Below are 16,809 nucleotides of genomic sequence, written 5' to 3' on the forward strand. Positions count from 1 at the left end.
ACTGTGGTACATTTACACAATGGAATACTATGCAGCAGAAAGAAAGAAGGAACTTCTACCATTTGCAACAACATGATGGAACTGGAGAGTATTATGCTAAGTGAAATAAGCCAGGCAGCGAAAGACAGATACCATATGATATCACCTAATACAGGAGACTAATGAACAACACAAACATATGAACAAAATTGAACAAGGAACAGAGTAACTGTTATCAGGGGGGAGGGGGGAGGGAGAGAAGAGGGATAAGTAGGGGAAGGGTCTAGTCAAGGAACGTGTATAAATGACACATGGACAACGGGGTGAGGTATGACTGTGGGAGAAGGGGTGGGCTGGGTCGGGGGAGCAATGGGGGAAAAATGGGACGACTGTAATTGAAAAACAATAATAAAAAAGAGTGTAGAATATGTTTAAGAACATAAGTAGTGTTTATAAAAGTGTGGAAAAGGTTAATTAGGGAGTGGGAAACCTTAACAAGGGACTGGGAGCAGTTTATAAGTGTGTGGGAAGGGTTTATAAAGCCTTAAAATATATATAAAGTCAAAAATAAATGTAAGGTTCCCACTTTGCGGATTTTCACCTATCGCGGGGAGGGGGTGGTCTAGAATGTAATACCTGCGATGAGTGACGGAATACTGTATTCTAATTCCAAAATTAGATAAAGACTATAAAAAAAGATAACTATTGGCTCAATATCCCTGATGAACATAGCTGCTAAAATCCTCAACAAAATATTAGCAAATCAAATACAACAATACATTAAGAAGTTCATACACCACGATCAAGTGGGACTTATTCTGGGAATGCAGGGTTGGTACAATATTCACAAATCAATATATGTGATACACCACACAATCAAAATGAAGTATAAAAAACACACGATCATATCAAGGGATGCAGAAAAAGCATTTCATTAAATCCAGCACCCATTTATGATAAAAATTCTCAGCCAAGTGGGAGTAGAGGGAACATACCTAAACAAAGTAAAGGCCATATATGACAAGCCCACTACTAGCTTCATACACAAAGAGCAAAAACTATAAGCATTACCCTTAAGATCAGGAATAAGGCAGGGGAGTCCACTTTCACTTCTCTTATTCAAAACAGCACTGGAAGTCCTAGCCATAGTAATCAGACAAGAAAAACTCAAAGGTATCTGAATTGGAAAGGAAGAAGTAAAACTGTCTTTATTTGCAGATAACATGATACTGTACAAAGAGAACCTCAAATATTCCACCAAGAAATTACTAAAACTGATAAATGAATTCAGCAAAGTAGCAGGATATAAAATTAATATCTAAAAATCAGTTGCACCTTTATATGCCAACAATGAATTCAGCGAAGTAGCAGGACACAAGTTAATATCCAGAAGTCAGTTGCATTTCATATGAAAATAAACTAACAGAAAGGGAAATTAAGAAAATAATCCCATTCACAACTGCTTCAAAAAGAGTAATATAACTAGAAATAAACCTAACCAAGGATGTAAAAGAACTGTACTTGGAAAATTATAAGACATTGAAGAAAGAAACTGAAGAAGACATAAATAAGTGGAAGCACATGCCATGTTCATGGGCAGGAAGAATTAACATCATTAAAGTGTCCATATTATGCAAAGCAATCTATAGATTCAACACAATTTCTATCAAGATACCAATGACGTATTTTACAGAATTAGACCAAATACTGTATTTCAAAAATTTATATGTAATCACAAAAGGCCCTGGATAGCAACAGAGCGATCTTGAGGAAGAAGAACAAAAGTTGGAGGAATCACGTTACCTAATATCAAACTATACTATAAGGCTATAGTAATCGCAACAGCATGGTACTGGCATAAAAAGAGACACATAGATCATTGCAACAGAATAGAGCCCAGAAATAAACCCACACCTCTATAGTCAATTAATATTCGACAGAGGAAGCAAACACATACAATGAGCTAAAGATAGTTTACTTAATTAATGGTTGGGAAAATTGGACAGATACATGCAGAAAAGTGAAACTAGTCTATCTTCTTATACCACGCATGAGAATAAATTCAAAGTAGATTTAATGTTAGACTTAAATGTTAGACTTGAAACCATAAAATTCCTAGAAAACAGAGGCAATAAAATCTCGGCCATTTCTCATAGCAATATTTTATCAGGTATATCTCCCTAGACAAGGGAAACAAAAGAAAAAAAACAAAAACAAATGGGGCTATATCAAACTCAAAAGCTTTTGTATAGCAAAGGAAAACATCAACAAAATAAAAAGATAACCCACTGAAAGGGAGAACATATTCACCGATACATCTGATAAGGGGATAATATCTAAAACTTATAAAAACTCATAACACTCAACACCAAAAAAATCAACCCAATTAAAAAATGGGCAAATGACCTGAATAGATACTTCTCCACAGGGCACATACAGATGGCCAATAGACATATGAAAAGATGCTCAATGTCACTAATCATCAGAGATTGCAAATTAAAACCACAATGAGATATCATCTCACACCTGCTAAATGGCTACCATCAACAAATCAACAAAGAACAAGTGCTGGCGAGGATGTGGACAAAAGGGAGCCCTTTGCACTGTTGGTGGGAAGGCAAATTGGTGCAGCTATTGTGCAAGGCAGTACGGAGAAACCTCAAAAAGTTAAAAATGGAACTGCCTTTTGACTCAGTGATCCCACTTGGAATTTATCCAAAGAAACCCAAACACTAATCAAAAGAACATAAGCACTCCTATGTTCACTGCAGCATTATTTACAATTGCCAAGATATGGAAGCAGCCCAAGTGCCCATAAATAGATGAGTGGATACAACTATGGTACATTTACATAATGGAATACTACTCAGCCATAAAAAAGAAGAAAATTTTACCCTTTGCAACAGCATGGATAGACTTGGGGAAGATTATGCTAAGTGAAATAAGGCAGTCAGAGAAAAACAGATACCATATGATTTCACTCATATGTGGAATCTGATGAATCTGATCTAATAAGCAAAACAGAGACAGACTCATAGTTAGAGAGCAGGCAGACAGTCTGGGAGTGGGGGTCAGGGAGTGGAGGGATCAAGCAAAAAGGATAAAGGACTCACAGACATGGACAACAATGGTGACTGCAGAGGGCAAGGGTGGTATAAGGGGGATAAATTGTAATGGAAAAATATATAATAAAAAAATTGCCAAATAATTCAATAACAATAAAATTTGAAAATAGTAAAAATAAAAAGTATGGTTATAACTCTACAGGAGCTTCAGCTATAGTCCTTCATTAAATTTTAAATAAAACACTGGCTGTTCAAACCACCAGAAAAAATAACTAGTCAAATACTCTAAACTATATGAAAATTACTCCAAGATAACTTTTAGCAGAACATTACCCCTCGTTCCTTAGGCTGTGTGCTACTTCCCAAGAAATTCTCAATTATCAGATGCCTAGCAAAAACCAGAATTTTTTATGGAAAAAAACCATGAACTTAACTTCCAGTCCTGTACTTTGCTATTACTAAATAGCTGTGTGACCTAGGAGACACAGTCTCACTGGACCTCAACTGCCTTATGTATAAAAATGACATTAACATCTTATTGCCTAACAGTAAGAGACTTGGACTAATTTCAACAGATTACAGAATTGGAAGCAATAATAATGAGGAAGGATTTGTACGGAGAAATCCGGTAGGGTGTTAAATGATGCCTCTCCTAGCAATAATGGAGTAATTTTCTTATGGAATATTTGGCTATTTTGTTTTTTTTAACAAATACTCATTGAGCAACTATTCCATGGCTGGTTCTATGCTGCAAGCTGGGAAACACTGAGCTAACAATATCTATTTTGTGAAGCACTTAGCTATGCTTTTATATATACACAATCTTACTTAATCATCAAAACAACCCCTAGAGTCAACATCATCAGTATCCCTATTGTACAGGTGACAAAACCATGGCTCAGTTTTTAACTGATAAATCCAAGGTAACACAGCTAACAGGGCTGAGATACAAATTCCAATGTAACTCCACAGCCTAGGCTCCTAACCACATGATGCTGATTCAGCACGAAAATGCAAATGACCATAGTGTGGGGAGCAATACCCACATATAAGCACAGAGAACGTGCATTTGTGATGGGATATTCCAGAACTGCTTTGGCCATGAGAGGCACAACTGTCTCCTACTCCCTTGACACTAGGTGACTCAGTTGAAGGATATGTGCTCTGGTCTGATCTTTAGTGCTTAGACTGTCTGAAGATAATTAATATATAAAAGTCAGAGATCTTTATTTGATAAATTGCAATTCTAAAAAAATTTTTATCCAATGCATTATTATGAGTGATAGTTACTCTAGTGTATTCTCCACGCTGAGTATACCAGATGGCATGATCACTGCCACTGGCCTCACAAACAAGTAATTAGATGGTACTTACCCACCACAGTCCCATAGGTTCAACACCAAGTTTCCCAGAAATCGAACATGGGAATGTTCTACGTCAACTGGAAAATAAATGTGACAAATCTGGTAATTGTAGCATGTGAGGTGAAGTTCAAAATAAGCAAAGCACTAAGCCCCGAAATTTAGAAGGACCAAAGTGGAGTGAAATGCTCAAAGCCACAAGAAGGTGATTTTCAGCTTAGTAGTGTGGTTAATGGCAAGGTGGGCACCCAAACTACCCTGAGCTACAGAACTGGCTTTTGTGTAAGTCATTTTACTTTTTAGTAGTTTAGTGCTTAGAGTGGAAAAAGCCTCCAATTATAATACTAATGTTAAAATTTCAACATATAAGACAGAAACAAATACCATTTAATAGATCTTCCCTGACCCACTTGCCCCTACCAACACCCTGCACACACACACACACAAAAATTTTAAACAAAATAAATACTAAAAAATACATAACCATATTCACTCCCTCTATTGATTTCCTCTATTTTGGTTATTGACCCAACAAATTTCACATTCAATTCACTGCTATTCCAGTGTATTCTCTTTGAATTCCACTCCTTGTTTAACAACCTGCCACTAATATTAAGGACGGCCCTTCTCTTCTCAAGCCCACACAACTACAATAGCTCCATAATTACCTTTCACCAGGAAGCCCATGCCCACCTTATTTCATCCTATAGGCTACTGCCAGGTTCATCTTCTTAACACTACTTTGAACATGTCACTCCCTGTTCAAAAAACTTTCAATTGCTCCTATGTCTATAGGGGAGGCATTCAAGGTCCTTCATTATTTGGCTTCCAATCTACCTTTATATTCCCCAATGATGCACATTAATAATGTATTTTGCTCCAGTCCAATTTGGTTTATTCATAGTCCTCCCAAACCCCATTACCTCCCCATCCCCCAACATTCTTCCATCAGGGGTCGCAAACTTGCTAATAGGGGCCAGGCCAGTAAGCATACAAGAGCAAAGCTGATCATTTATGGAGAGTAAACATTCACCCAAGGGGACAACAGAGTGGGTGGCAGTTACTCAGCTCTAGCTTATTTGCCATGCAGGAACATGGGTTCAGGATTAACAGTGTTAAATTTGCAATAGTAGTGGGAAATCCAGGTTTTTATGGAAATATTTACATATTGATATCTAATTCCAATTTTTCTAAAACACTGTACAGGCCAAACAAAACACATCTATAGGCCTTATCCAGCATACAGGCTGCTTGTTTGCGACCTCTGCCTTACACTTCCCTCCCACTCCCCTTACACTTTGCCTACTCTGTCCATCTGCCTAGAAAGTCCTCCCCACTTTTCTTTCAGTTAGATTCATCTTTTAAGACCCAACTAAAAGCCCATCTCCTCTAAAAGCCCTACCTGACCACCCCCACTTACCGTCATCACTCCCTCTGAATTCATTCAAACAATTATTAAGCATCTACTCTCTGCCAGGCACTAAAAGTCACAAGGAGGAATAATAAAAATTCTTGTCCTGGATATTAAGTCCAACAACTATCACCTTTACAATTTATGTGATAGTCAATCAATAACACAGCGGTGTTTCTTCTATGACTATTTTGAAGCTGTTGATTAAAGTGACTAACTTTTGTGCAATTTTACTTTCCATAAACTGGATCATAAGCAGCAAAGCATTGTTTTTTAAATGGGCATTGGAGTCAAACAGCTCTTAGTTCAAATACCAGCTCTACTTCTCTGTGTGACTTTGGGCAAATCACTTAAACTCTAAGCATTAGTTTCTTCTTCTATTAAGAAAGCTGGGAGGCATACTACTGACCTCACAGGATTACTGTGAAGATTAAAAGGGTTATCATATATAAAGTGCCTGGCACATAGTAGGTGCTCAAACTACTTCCCTTCTCCCCTTTACTTCCCCCTCCTTGGAAAAGGAATCATATCTTACATGTCTTTGTATTTCCAACAGAGTCTACGAGAGAGTAGGTGCTCAAACTGCTATTAATTTGAAGACTATGTAAACGGTCTAGTACTAAAAAAAAAAAATGGAAAGAAGTGCTACTGAGAAAGGGAAAAACAATAATAAAAGAAGTGACAGGATTCAGTGACTGTTTAGATATGGAGCACATGGAACAGAAATCTGGTTTCTATTCCCATACAACAGATAAAGTGACCAATGGCCTCATTGCCAAATCCAGTGGACTTTTTAGTCCTTGTCTTACTTTCTAGAGTATGACACTGTTGACTACTCTCTTCTCAAAAAATTCTCTTCTCTTGGCCTCTGATATCACACCTACAACCTCTCTGGCAGATCCTCCTTCACAGGCTCCTATTCTTCTTTCTGTCCCTTAAATGTTGAGTTTTTCCAGATTTCATCTTTGACCACCTACTCTTCTATGTATTCTGTCAGGCAAGTTAGTCTATTCATATTATTTTATTTACCATTTGGATACTGATAAATCATAAATATATATCTCTAATACAAATTTATCTCCCTTCCTTTCTGAATCATATATTGGATACCTTCACTTGATTAAACCACAAGCATTCTAAACTCAATGTACCCAACTATAACTCATCTTCCCACAAAATCTGTTCCTCTGTCTTCTCCATCTCAGTTAATTTAACCAGTTGCCTAAGCCAAAACCTTAGATTCATTCTTGAGTCCACTCTTATCCCCACCATTCCTCCCAAACCTGCGAGCAAGTCCTATTGACTAGACCTCTTAAATACATCCCAAATCCATTTACTTCTCACCACAACCGTGACCACAACCCTAACCCAAGTTAACACTCCATATCTCTCACCTGGTCTACTAAAATGGTTTCCTAATTTGTTAACTTGTTTCTACCCTTGCCTACCCCCAATCTATATTCCATATTACAGACACAATAATCTCTCACAGATGCAGATTTTTACTTGAGTTTTCTTTTAAAAGAAAAAAATATCTCTGTATATGTATGATTGTATATGCCCAGGAAAAAAAGGCCGGAGTATAGCCTCAGGGGCAGCCCTCTACTCTCAGTTCAAACCACCTGACATGGCTTATAAGGCACTTTATTATCTAACCCCCACTTTCTGTCTCCCTCTTTAGTCTCATGTCTCCTATATGGCCCTCTGGCTCTCCTAGTCTTCTTGTCTTGCTGTTATAAAAGCAACTAAAAAGAATTGAGAACAGAGCTTTGGGAAATCACATACACTTATGGGGCAGAAAGAAGAAAATATTCTTTAAAAAAGGGGGAGGGATGTTTAAAGATAAAGGAAGGAAACCAGGGTAATAAAGCATTAAATAAAAGCCAAGGGAACAGAGAATTTTGAGAAGGTAAGAAATCTCAGAGCCGTCAACAGTGTTTTAGACTAAAATACTTCATAATCATATTTCATTAACAAGTTGACTCTTCCAACAACACATTTTAATAGTCCCCTAATAAGTTCATTATACCACCATTCTGTATCCTTACTTCAAATTTCAAAACAAAGTAGGCTCTAAGTTTAACAAAATAAAACTGGATTTTTTCATCAATGACAATCTAGAAAAACACTAAACATTAAATGTGATGTAATATTTTTAAATACTCTTGTACTACTTTTAAAATTAAAAAATTGCATAAAAAGGAATAGCAAGTAAAAATCAATGCACTATATGTATTTTAATTAGTCTACAAGTTAAACAGTAGAACCAGACCTTTCTTCAGCAATAATGAAGTAGCTAATGAAACACTAACACATTAAGGCCAACATAATATTTTAAAGTATACTTTTACTACCTTTAAGGAAATACAGTAATTACTAACAAAGTGTTATCAATAAAGGTCTCACTTGAGATATCCTTAAGGGCAAGAATTCTGTTCCATTCACAGTGCCTGGCATTTGTTGATTAAATGGCTTGCTTTAATGTATATGGAGCCATAAAATTTGCAACACACTGGGTTGCAAGACTATTCACTAGACTTAGGGTGTTTATATCAACTCTGCTAATTAGGTGAATACAAAAATGTTAATTGAACTGGAAAAAAAGGTGTTTCAATAAAATGTGCAGAATTTAAAACACAAGGAGAAAGTAGTCTTCCAGGAATTGTGGCTGTAGCATAATGACATTTGACATTATGGACTGACATTCTAGCTCAAATGCTTACAAGTTTAATGAGCTTAACTTCTAGGTCATATTTTCTTCATCTATTAAAATGACATTATTATAAGTACTAAAGTAAATAAAATAGCATACAATTAACATTAGCTTCCTCTAATCTACTAAAACCATATGATTATTAGGTCCAGACATTCAACTTGAAAGAACAGAAAAAAATTAAAATTTAGCGAATCCAGACAGAGATAAAACTGAACAGGTACAACTTTCTAGAAGGAAGTTTCTTAAGGCATGACAGGCCAAAGGACCCTGTCCTGACCAAAAATTTTGATGAACTACTTAGATGAAAACCAGAGGAGATGCTTATCTAATGTACAAACTGTACAAAGGCTAGGAAGAATGGCTAATATATCAGATAAGAGAATAAGTAGCTAAAATAAAAATAGGATCCAACTTCTTTCCTATGGATAAGGGAAACTGAGGCCCAGTGATATAGTGACTTGTTCTGGACTTCACAGTTAACAAATACTTGGTTCAGGAACATATCATTGGTTAAAACAAACAAAACTGAATCATAGAGATAAGCATTTATTCTTAGGTTCAAAATATACAATAATCAGGAGAATATGTCTTAATAATAATATGTATGTAAAAATAAATTGGGTGTTTTTAGTATGACTCAGTGTAATGAAAGTCACTCCACAAAAAGAGAGCTACACTGTGCTGCCCAGGACAAGAGATGTAATAGTCCTACTCTGCCCTGATTAGGCCACAATGATTTCAAGTCTCAGCACTTTAAGAAAAATGTAGACATGTTCAAACAAAGCTCTTAAAAATCTTTTTCAAATATTAAATGAGCAATAGATGAAGGAACTGGAGATGTTTAGTTTAAGGAAGATAAGACTTGGGAGAGAACAGATGGCTAGGATAGATTGACTAGCTAAGAGAAATAAAGGGAAATAGACTCAGGGTTTTAACTAAGAAATAGCTTTCTAAACCATTAGAGCTGCTCCAGTCAAAAGTCTATACTACACTCCCAGCACTTTAAGAACAGAAATGAGGTTTCCTTCTCCTTTGAATCCTAGCATCTGGAACATAAGTTGTTTTTAAAATATTTGTTGTTCTTGAAACCAGAGTGAGATACTTTATGAAGTAGTAGATGACTTGTCTCTAAAAGAATTCAAGATGCTAAAAACCCAGATCAGGAATCTTTAAAAGCCATATGGGGCAATGGTTTCATCACCTAGAGGCCAAGGATCAAGGCAGAATCCAGAAATGCTTGGATGCTGCAAAATGAGATGGCATTACAGCCTAGAGACAAAAGGGGTCTCTCAGGAGCATGGATCCATTGGCTTCCCAGCTAGCCTATACTAAGAAGCCAGATTTAACATTCAAACCATTAAGGGCAATGAATCATTTCTCAAGTCAAAAATGGAACTCCAGTGAGAACACTGATATATATCCAGGAAGAGAAACAGCAGAGTACAGATTAGGTTAACCTCCCTCTCACAACCCCTTAACCCCCTAGAAATTTACCTCTTAATGAAGACTAGCACTAACTACTGCTTTAAAAAATCTTACGTGATTTTATTGTTATGCTTGTTAATATCAATTAATTTCCCTTCGTATAATAACACTTAAAAACAAACACCTCGTCCCCCCCCAAAAATAAGCAAAATGGTCCCTATGCTTAAGAAACAACAGGATAAAAAATAAGTTGGACAAGGGCATCCCACTTGGTAAACAATCTTAGGAAGGAAAGAACCACCCCAAGAGAGCAAGCAGCAGTAACCAGAATTAGGCCACACACCTCTGAGAAGAAATGCAAAAAAGGGAAAACATGCTGCAAAACAAATCTCTCAACCTCTGCATCCCCAAGTAACTGCAACCAAGTGTGTTATGCAAATCATTAATAGTTAAGATCACCTGATTTTAAAATAGATAAAACATCTTACTTGTTGCACCAAGTCGACGTGTATCTCTGGCAATATAATTTGCAAAAATAATAGACCTCATGCTGGTCTTACCAGAGCCACTTTTACCCATCAACAGCACCTAAGGACAAAGTGGAAAAAAATATTGAAAAAAAGTTAGCAATCTAGAGCAAATAAAGTCTAAAGGGATCTATTTCTCTCCTGTACCTGATGTTTTACTGAAGTGCAAGTATCAATAACCTGGTGCAGATACTGATAACCAATTCTTCAAACAACGGTAATGGCAGAGATAAGTACCTAGAATTTCAGGGGCCAGGTACTTAGCTGTCATGAGTCACACATCCTCCTGACAATAGAACTGCAGTGAATTTATTATGCTATTAATATATACTATCATATATTTAAAACTATATTAAGGACATACCAACTTGAGAGGAAATTGAACCCTGATCTCTCATAATCTAATGTTTTATGTACTGAACTACAGGGCAGGAGATTTTAATATAACAAAGTTCTTCCTCCTGCTCAAGATCAACATTTCCATCTGTCACTGATCTCATCCTTTCCACTTACCTCCATGACTTTATACCTTAATTACTCTCTTTTTCTTTTCAAAAGCATCCCATGGCCTACAGGATCAAGTCCTTAAACTACTTATAGCAATCTCTCTGATCTGGAATTTACTTTTTCCTCTGCTCTCATCTTCTGACCCTCCTGGCCTGGAACTTTTATTAGAATCCAGCCATACTGACCTGAACTGCTTGTTGTTCCTTTGACTGCTCCCATATTTCCAGGGACCTCTGTGCTATGTCTTTGTTTCACGTTATACTACCTGCCAGTAACTTCCCATTCCCTTTTCTCTCTTTAACCAAGCTCACTCACCCTTCAAAACTTGGTTCCGTAATCATCTCTTCAAAAAGCTTCTCTGACCCCAATGCCCTAAACTGGCTTAAATACGTCTCACCTCTCTCCTCTGACACTACTTTTTAAATTTTTATTTATTGATTGACTTTAGAAAAGAGAAAGAGGAGAGGGGGAGAGAGAGAGTAAGAGAGAGAGAGAGAGAGACAGATAGACAGACGTAGATTTGTCATTCCACTTATTTATGCATTCCTTGGTTGATTCTTATATGTGTTCAGACCAGGGATTGAACTGACAACCTTGGCATATAGGGATGATGCTCTAAACAACTGACCTACCCAGCCAGAGGACACTTACAGCACTGCAAAGACCATAATGTATTGCAGTTATCCATTTTTTAGGTCTGTGCTCCTGAATGACAGAGGATCCCCTTTGTATCTCCGTCATCTAACATATAACAGATGTTCAAAATATGTTCATCAAAAGAATGAACAAATTTTAAAAAACAAAGCTATAAAACAAGCAAGTTATTAACAATGAGAATTGTCCAATGGAAAGGCTGGCCTTATGAAGGTGAACAGCCTTCCTGTCAGTGTCAGCACATAACAAAGATGGAAAATCACCTGTCAAAGATGCCATAGATTCTTGCACCAGGAGGGAATTGGATAAGGTGAATTTTAAGTCTTTTCAAATTTATGAAACATAGTTCCAATTACATTGCTTTTCAAAAGAAGGGGGGGTACATGTTTTATCTTCAATATGAGATAATTTATAAAAATTTCTAATTACAAATATAGGGAGTATTAACGAAAGTGTATTGCACTCAAGCTCAATTTAATCTAATTAGTTATAAAGCTTTACCACACTAAGGAAATGTTACTGATAAGATAGGCTAAAATTATTACCAAAAAGTTTTGTTTTTATTCTTATTCAAGCATAAATTTCTGGTATTTCTAGACATCTCTGTTGATAGCAATTTTAAACAGGCTCATCAAGAACATTGTTAGCAAACTGGAGTTTTTTTACATAACTGAATAACTAGGTAAAGTTAAGGCTAAATATGTTTATTTTCTGTTTTTTTAATTTAAGAAATCTTACCTCAATTGCTTATGAAAGATTTACCGAGGATAACTATGTTAGGTACTGATCTAAATGCCCTACATATATTTGCTCATTTAAACTTCCTAACAAACTTATGAGATAGGTAACATTTTCACCATTTTAAAACTGAAGAACATAAAAGCCCAAAATTCTTAGAAATTTGCTCTAGAGCTGTGCTCTTGTCAATTTTGCCTAACCCCTACAGTGGGTACCATAGAGCGCAAGGGAAAGAGTGTTCAATTCCATCTGGAGAACTCATGGTAACATTTGAGTTGGGTTCAACATAAATGTGCAGGCAGGGGCCTGTGTACTGTGTGTGTATGACCTGCACTAAATTCTGTGTGGCTAATGATAAGATGCATAGGCGTGGCAGATGGTTTAGTCAGAAACCAATTTGTAAAGGGCATTCTATGACATGGAGTCATTTGGATTTTATTCTTTGGGCTTTGGGAAGTTACAAGAAGTTCTTAAGTTTGTGAATGACCCTGTTAGGTTTACATATTAGAAAAATTAAATAAAGTAGCAAAGAAAAGGACAAGAGTCAGGGAGAACACTTAGAAGGTTCCTATAACAGTCCAGGAAAGATGGTATATATACACCATGAATAATTCCTGAATAGTAACTTCTTACCTTTACCTTCATGTTTTTGATGTAGCTAACACGTCTTACCTTTTTCTTCATGGCTGGATTTGGCAGCACCCACCTGCAAAATAAACCAAAAGACAGTTTCCATGATCCAGTTGCCTTAGGGATTGGAATTAAATAAATACAATTAAACGTAGAGATGGAAAAAAACATGTTTGGCACAATAGCTCAGTATAGCTCTGTGTGGGACCTCATTTTTAGTAGAGGCCCTCAATTTCCTAAATTATAAGACTGGGCTAAAACCTAGTTAGATTTATTTAGGAATATAAATGAGCCATTAAAATTCAAGATTTAATTTTTCATAATCTTAAAATAATTATATCAAAGCAAGATACACAAATGTTTTAGTAAGTCAAACAATATTGTCATACTTAAATGCCCTCTTTTTTTAAGCCAGCCTGCTATTTTAAAAATCTGGGAGCATCTTTAGCCCTTCAGTTGTCCTAAGTCATATTTCACTCATTACAGGCACAAAGCATAGAAACACAGGATTCAATTTCAGGTACAAATTGGCACAGAAAGCATTCTCAAGCCACTGATCTCTGCCCAGGAAATACCAACCCTCTTTTTAGTCTTCTTATCCTCAATATGATAATGCCAAATCTCCTTCATTAATAATGCAAAGCAATTCATAACTTACTTAGAACACACCTCCCAGGACTCATATTAGGCTGTCCCTTCCTGTCCTGAGGGTTCTTCTAGCCCAGTTAACCAATTATCTGTACAGTTTACTCTGTCGCCAAAGTATGATACCAATCAACCTAACTGATAAATAGAATAAAGTTATGGTGGTGGGGTGTTCTAATTCACGATATTCTCTTCAGTTAGAAGCCCTCCCTCAGGTTAACCCCCAGGTTCACCCACCCAAGCGATCCTTCCTGCTCCCCTATGGGAGGATCCATTCTCGGCCCCAGATCCTCTTTCTCCATCCTTTTCTCAGAGTCAGATTCTTCCATCGTGCAACAAGTCGTTTCCAGTCTCTTCTAAAAGCCGCAGTACTCTTCCTTTTTTTCTTTGTTCACCCCCTTAGCCGCCTATTTTCATCGCCTGCGGCCCTTAGGCCTACTCTATTCCAGCCTTTGCCTTTGTCCACTGGGGGCTACTTGCCCCACGGTTACCTTTACCACCTCAAACTTGGCCTCAAGGCACGGCCGAGCTGGCCGGCTCAAAGGCTAAATGATCCTGTAGCGCAAAGGAAGAGATGGAGGACGAAAGGAAGGGGGGAGGGTCTCGAGTTAGGGCCTCGCGCCCCAAGGTCTCGAGACCCAAAGGTGACTTCACCCGCAAAGAGGTGGGGACCACCAAGGCAGAGGTGGCAGAAAAAGCAGGCAGGCACTAAGCGACGAACGCCTCAGCCAGCTCCTCGTTCCCGAGCCCGCCTCACCGAGAGAGACCGCCAGCGGCAACGTTTACGACCTAACCGCCCGCCCTTCAGGAAACCAGATACCTCACCGCAGCCACCCGACTGCAGGCCAGGATCACGTGGGCACCTGCCGTAAACCAGGAGCCAGTCACGTGACTGCCGCTACCAAAGGGGCGGGGATCTGGGAAGAATATCATAGAGACAGCACGAAGAAAGAGTGCCGCCTGTCGCCGTCACGTGGCCCTGGCTCTCACTATGCCTTGGCTTACTGGGACCCAGACAGCTGGCTGGCGTTTCCCCGTTGAGCCGGCTGGGTCCACTCGCCCACCGCGAAGAATTAAAGGAGACAGAGTGCCTCAAAGCTAGCTTTTTTTTTAAACTGCTCTTTTACCCTTAACGTCTTTGGTGGAGAAAGCCCAGTATTGTCATTATCTTTCTGTTCCTTAAGTTTGTCTTCCTTTTTTATTATTAGTCCCTGTAACCGACGTTGTTATTAAATGAGTTAATATCATTTAAAGCGAGTACGAACTGTGTCTACCACAAAGCGCGCAATAAAAGTTATTGTTGGGACGAGTGGTTCATAGGGGATTTTAAATACATACTCATCTCACCACTTGTTTAAAATTGAAAGGGAAATAAATTCTTATATGCTATAGTAAGAAGTCAATAAAGTCAAAAATTGATAACGAAGATCTACTGATAGGTATACGCTTATTTTATTTAGCTGTAGAGCCCACCCGAAAAAATGGCCAAAAGAGTTCAAAGGGATTGCTTCTGGAGAGGGACTGGGGATGGGAAGTTCAGAGACTGTTGCTTTTCATCTTAAGCCCTTTTGTATTTTAGTATATATAAGTGTGTGTGTGTGTATATATATATATATATATGTATATATTTATTTATTTATATAAATATTTTGTATGTATAGTGAAATTATAAATGTATATTTAAACCCCATGTATATGTTATTTGTTAAGAAAGAAAGTGAAGGAAAGAAAGAGAGGAGGAAGGAAGGGAGGGAAGAGAAGGGAACCTGAACAGGGACATGGTGCTTTCTGCTCCCAGACTTCCCCATTTGCCATTCCATATGCTCCTTTCTTACCACAACTGCCATACCTCAAGAAAAATTTATTTTATTCTGATCGCAGGATTTCTTTAGCTGTATCACTAACTAATCACCTTTCTTCTCCCCACTAGTTGCCTCCAAACCAGTTCCTGTTCTTTTCCTAAGTGTTGAAGAACCCTGAGTCCCAAACCAGGAAGTCACTTTAGATTCATTGCTTTCCATACAAGACAGTGAGATTAAGTCATGATTAGGGTCAAAGATAAACGCAGCCTGAGTTAAAGCAGTGAAAACAGATTTTATTCCATAACTGTTGACAGTAGATGGAAAAGCTGAGCTCCATTCTAATTTGTGCAAAGGTAATTGGGCATTTTAAAGGGACAATGAGGGAGCGGGGAGAGCTAGGGCTCAGTAGTCACAGAAGTGAAAAATTACAAAGGGTTGGTCAATGTAAATGTGATTAAACTAGCTGTGTCTGCTAGCTGGCAGTTATCAAAGTTGGGGGTCTATCCTCCCACTGAGAATGTGTTGCGTTAAGTTGTGGAACGGGGACCCTGAGGCAATACCAGTAGACAGAATGAGTGATCAGCAACAAATGGAGGGCTGTAGCTCGCTCAGGCTATCAGTGACAACTAACGGTCCAGCCGTTTCTTTTATTGAGTTACAGAAGTTTCTAAAAATAGATTCAAAGGGCTTACATGCATAGTATACATTCTTCCCACGGAAGAGGGATAAACATTAATCTATATAACTACAAAGCAAGGTAATAAATCGTAAGAGTCCGTTCCACTAGAGATGTTATCACTATGGGAAAGGAGACACTGTTCTTCAAGCTTCTTTGTTCTCAGGAGCTTGTGATCTGGCCACCAGGAACTGTGTTCAGCTGCTGGTGTCAGAGACTCGTGTGCGAGTCATTACTGGATGAGTCACAAGGCACCTGGATGGTGGGGCTTGTGTGCAAGCCCCCAGGCGCATTCCTTTTTGCTTTCCTCTTCAGAATAGGAGATAGGAAGTCCTAACTTTCCTGATGATTACATTTTAAGGGAATGACTCTCAGGTCCTTGAGAAGAACACTTATCCGTTGTAAGAGAGACATATTCACAAATGTAAACCTTTTTTACCAAATGCTCTGAGAAAAGTTGGTCAGGGGCCTACCATCAGACTAGAACAGACTAGCTCTCCTTGCAGGGTTGAACTTTATCAAACAAGCATCTTAGTCAAATGTTGGGGTTAATGGAGAGCTGGTATTACTGGACAGGGACCATCCTGGAGCATGTCTGTCTCAGGCCAGCCTCTACTGTGTGAGTTCTTGATTTTGTGTAGGAAAGATTTCACAACACGAGTCAAGGTGATTT

The 16,809-nt window shown here is 38.0% G+C and overlaps 1 protein-coding gene across 3 annotated transcripts in view; it reads right to left on the minus strand.

The window, feature by feature from the left end:
- The window catches only part of RRAGB (Ras related GTP binding B), a 53,200-nt gene extending 38,692 nt beyond the window's left edge, over positions 1-14,508 (minus strand). The window contains exons 1-5 of one of the 3 annotated variants that reach the window (XM_090264742.1): positions 13,896-14,508; positions 13,056-13,089; positions 10,446-10,545; positions 6,352-6,435; positions 4,419-4,485 (exon numbers count right to left, since the gene is read on the minus strand). In XM_090264742.1, coding sequence (XP_090120868.1) covers positions 4,419-4,485; positions 6,352-6,435; positions 10,446-10,545; positions 13,056-13,089; positions 13,896-13,987 — 377 coding nt within the window. In that variant the 5' untranslated portion in view covers positions 13,988-14,508. The remainder of the gene's footprint in view (positions 1-4,418; positions 4,486-6,351; positions 6,436-10,445; positions 10,546-13,055; positions 13,090-13,895) is intronic. The other 2 variants (XM_090264744.1, XM_090264743.1) reach the window with 2 other exon arrangements.
- Positions 14,509-16,809: the final 2,301 nt, after the last annotated feature.

This window comes from Furipterus horrens, unplaced genomic scaffold (genome assembly GCF_987537825.1).
Source record: "Furipterus horrens unplaced genomic scaffold, mFurHor1.1.pri manual_scaffold_17, whole genome shotgun sequence".
NCBI lineage: Eukaryota > Metazoa > Chordata > Mammalia > Chiroptera > Furipteridae > Furipterus > Furipterus horrens.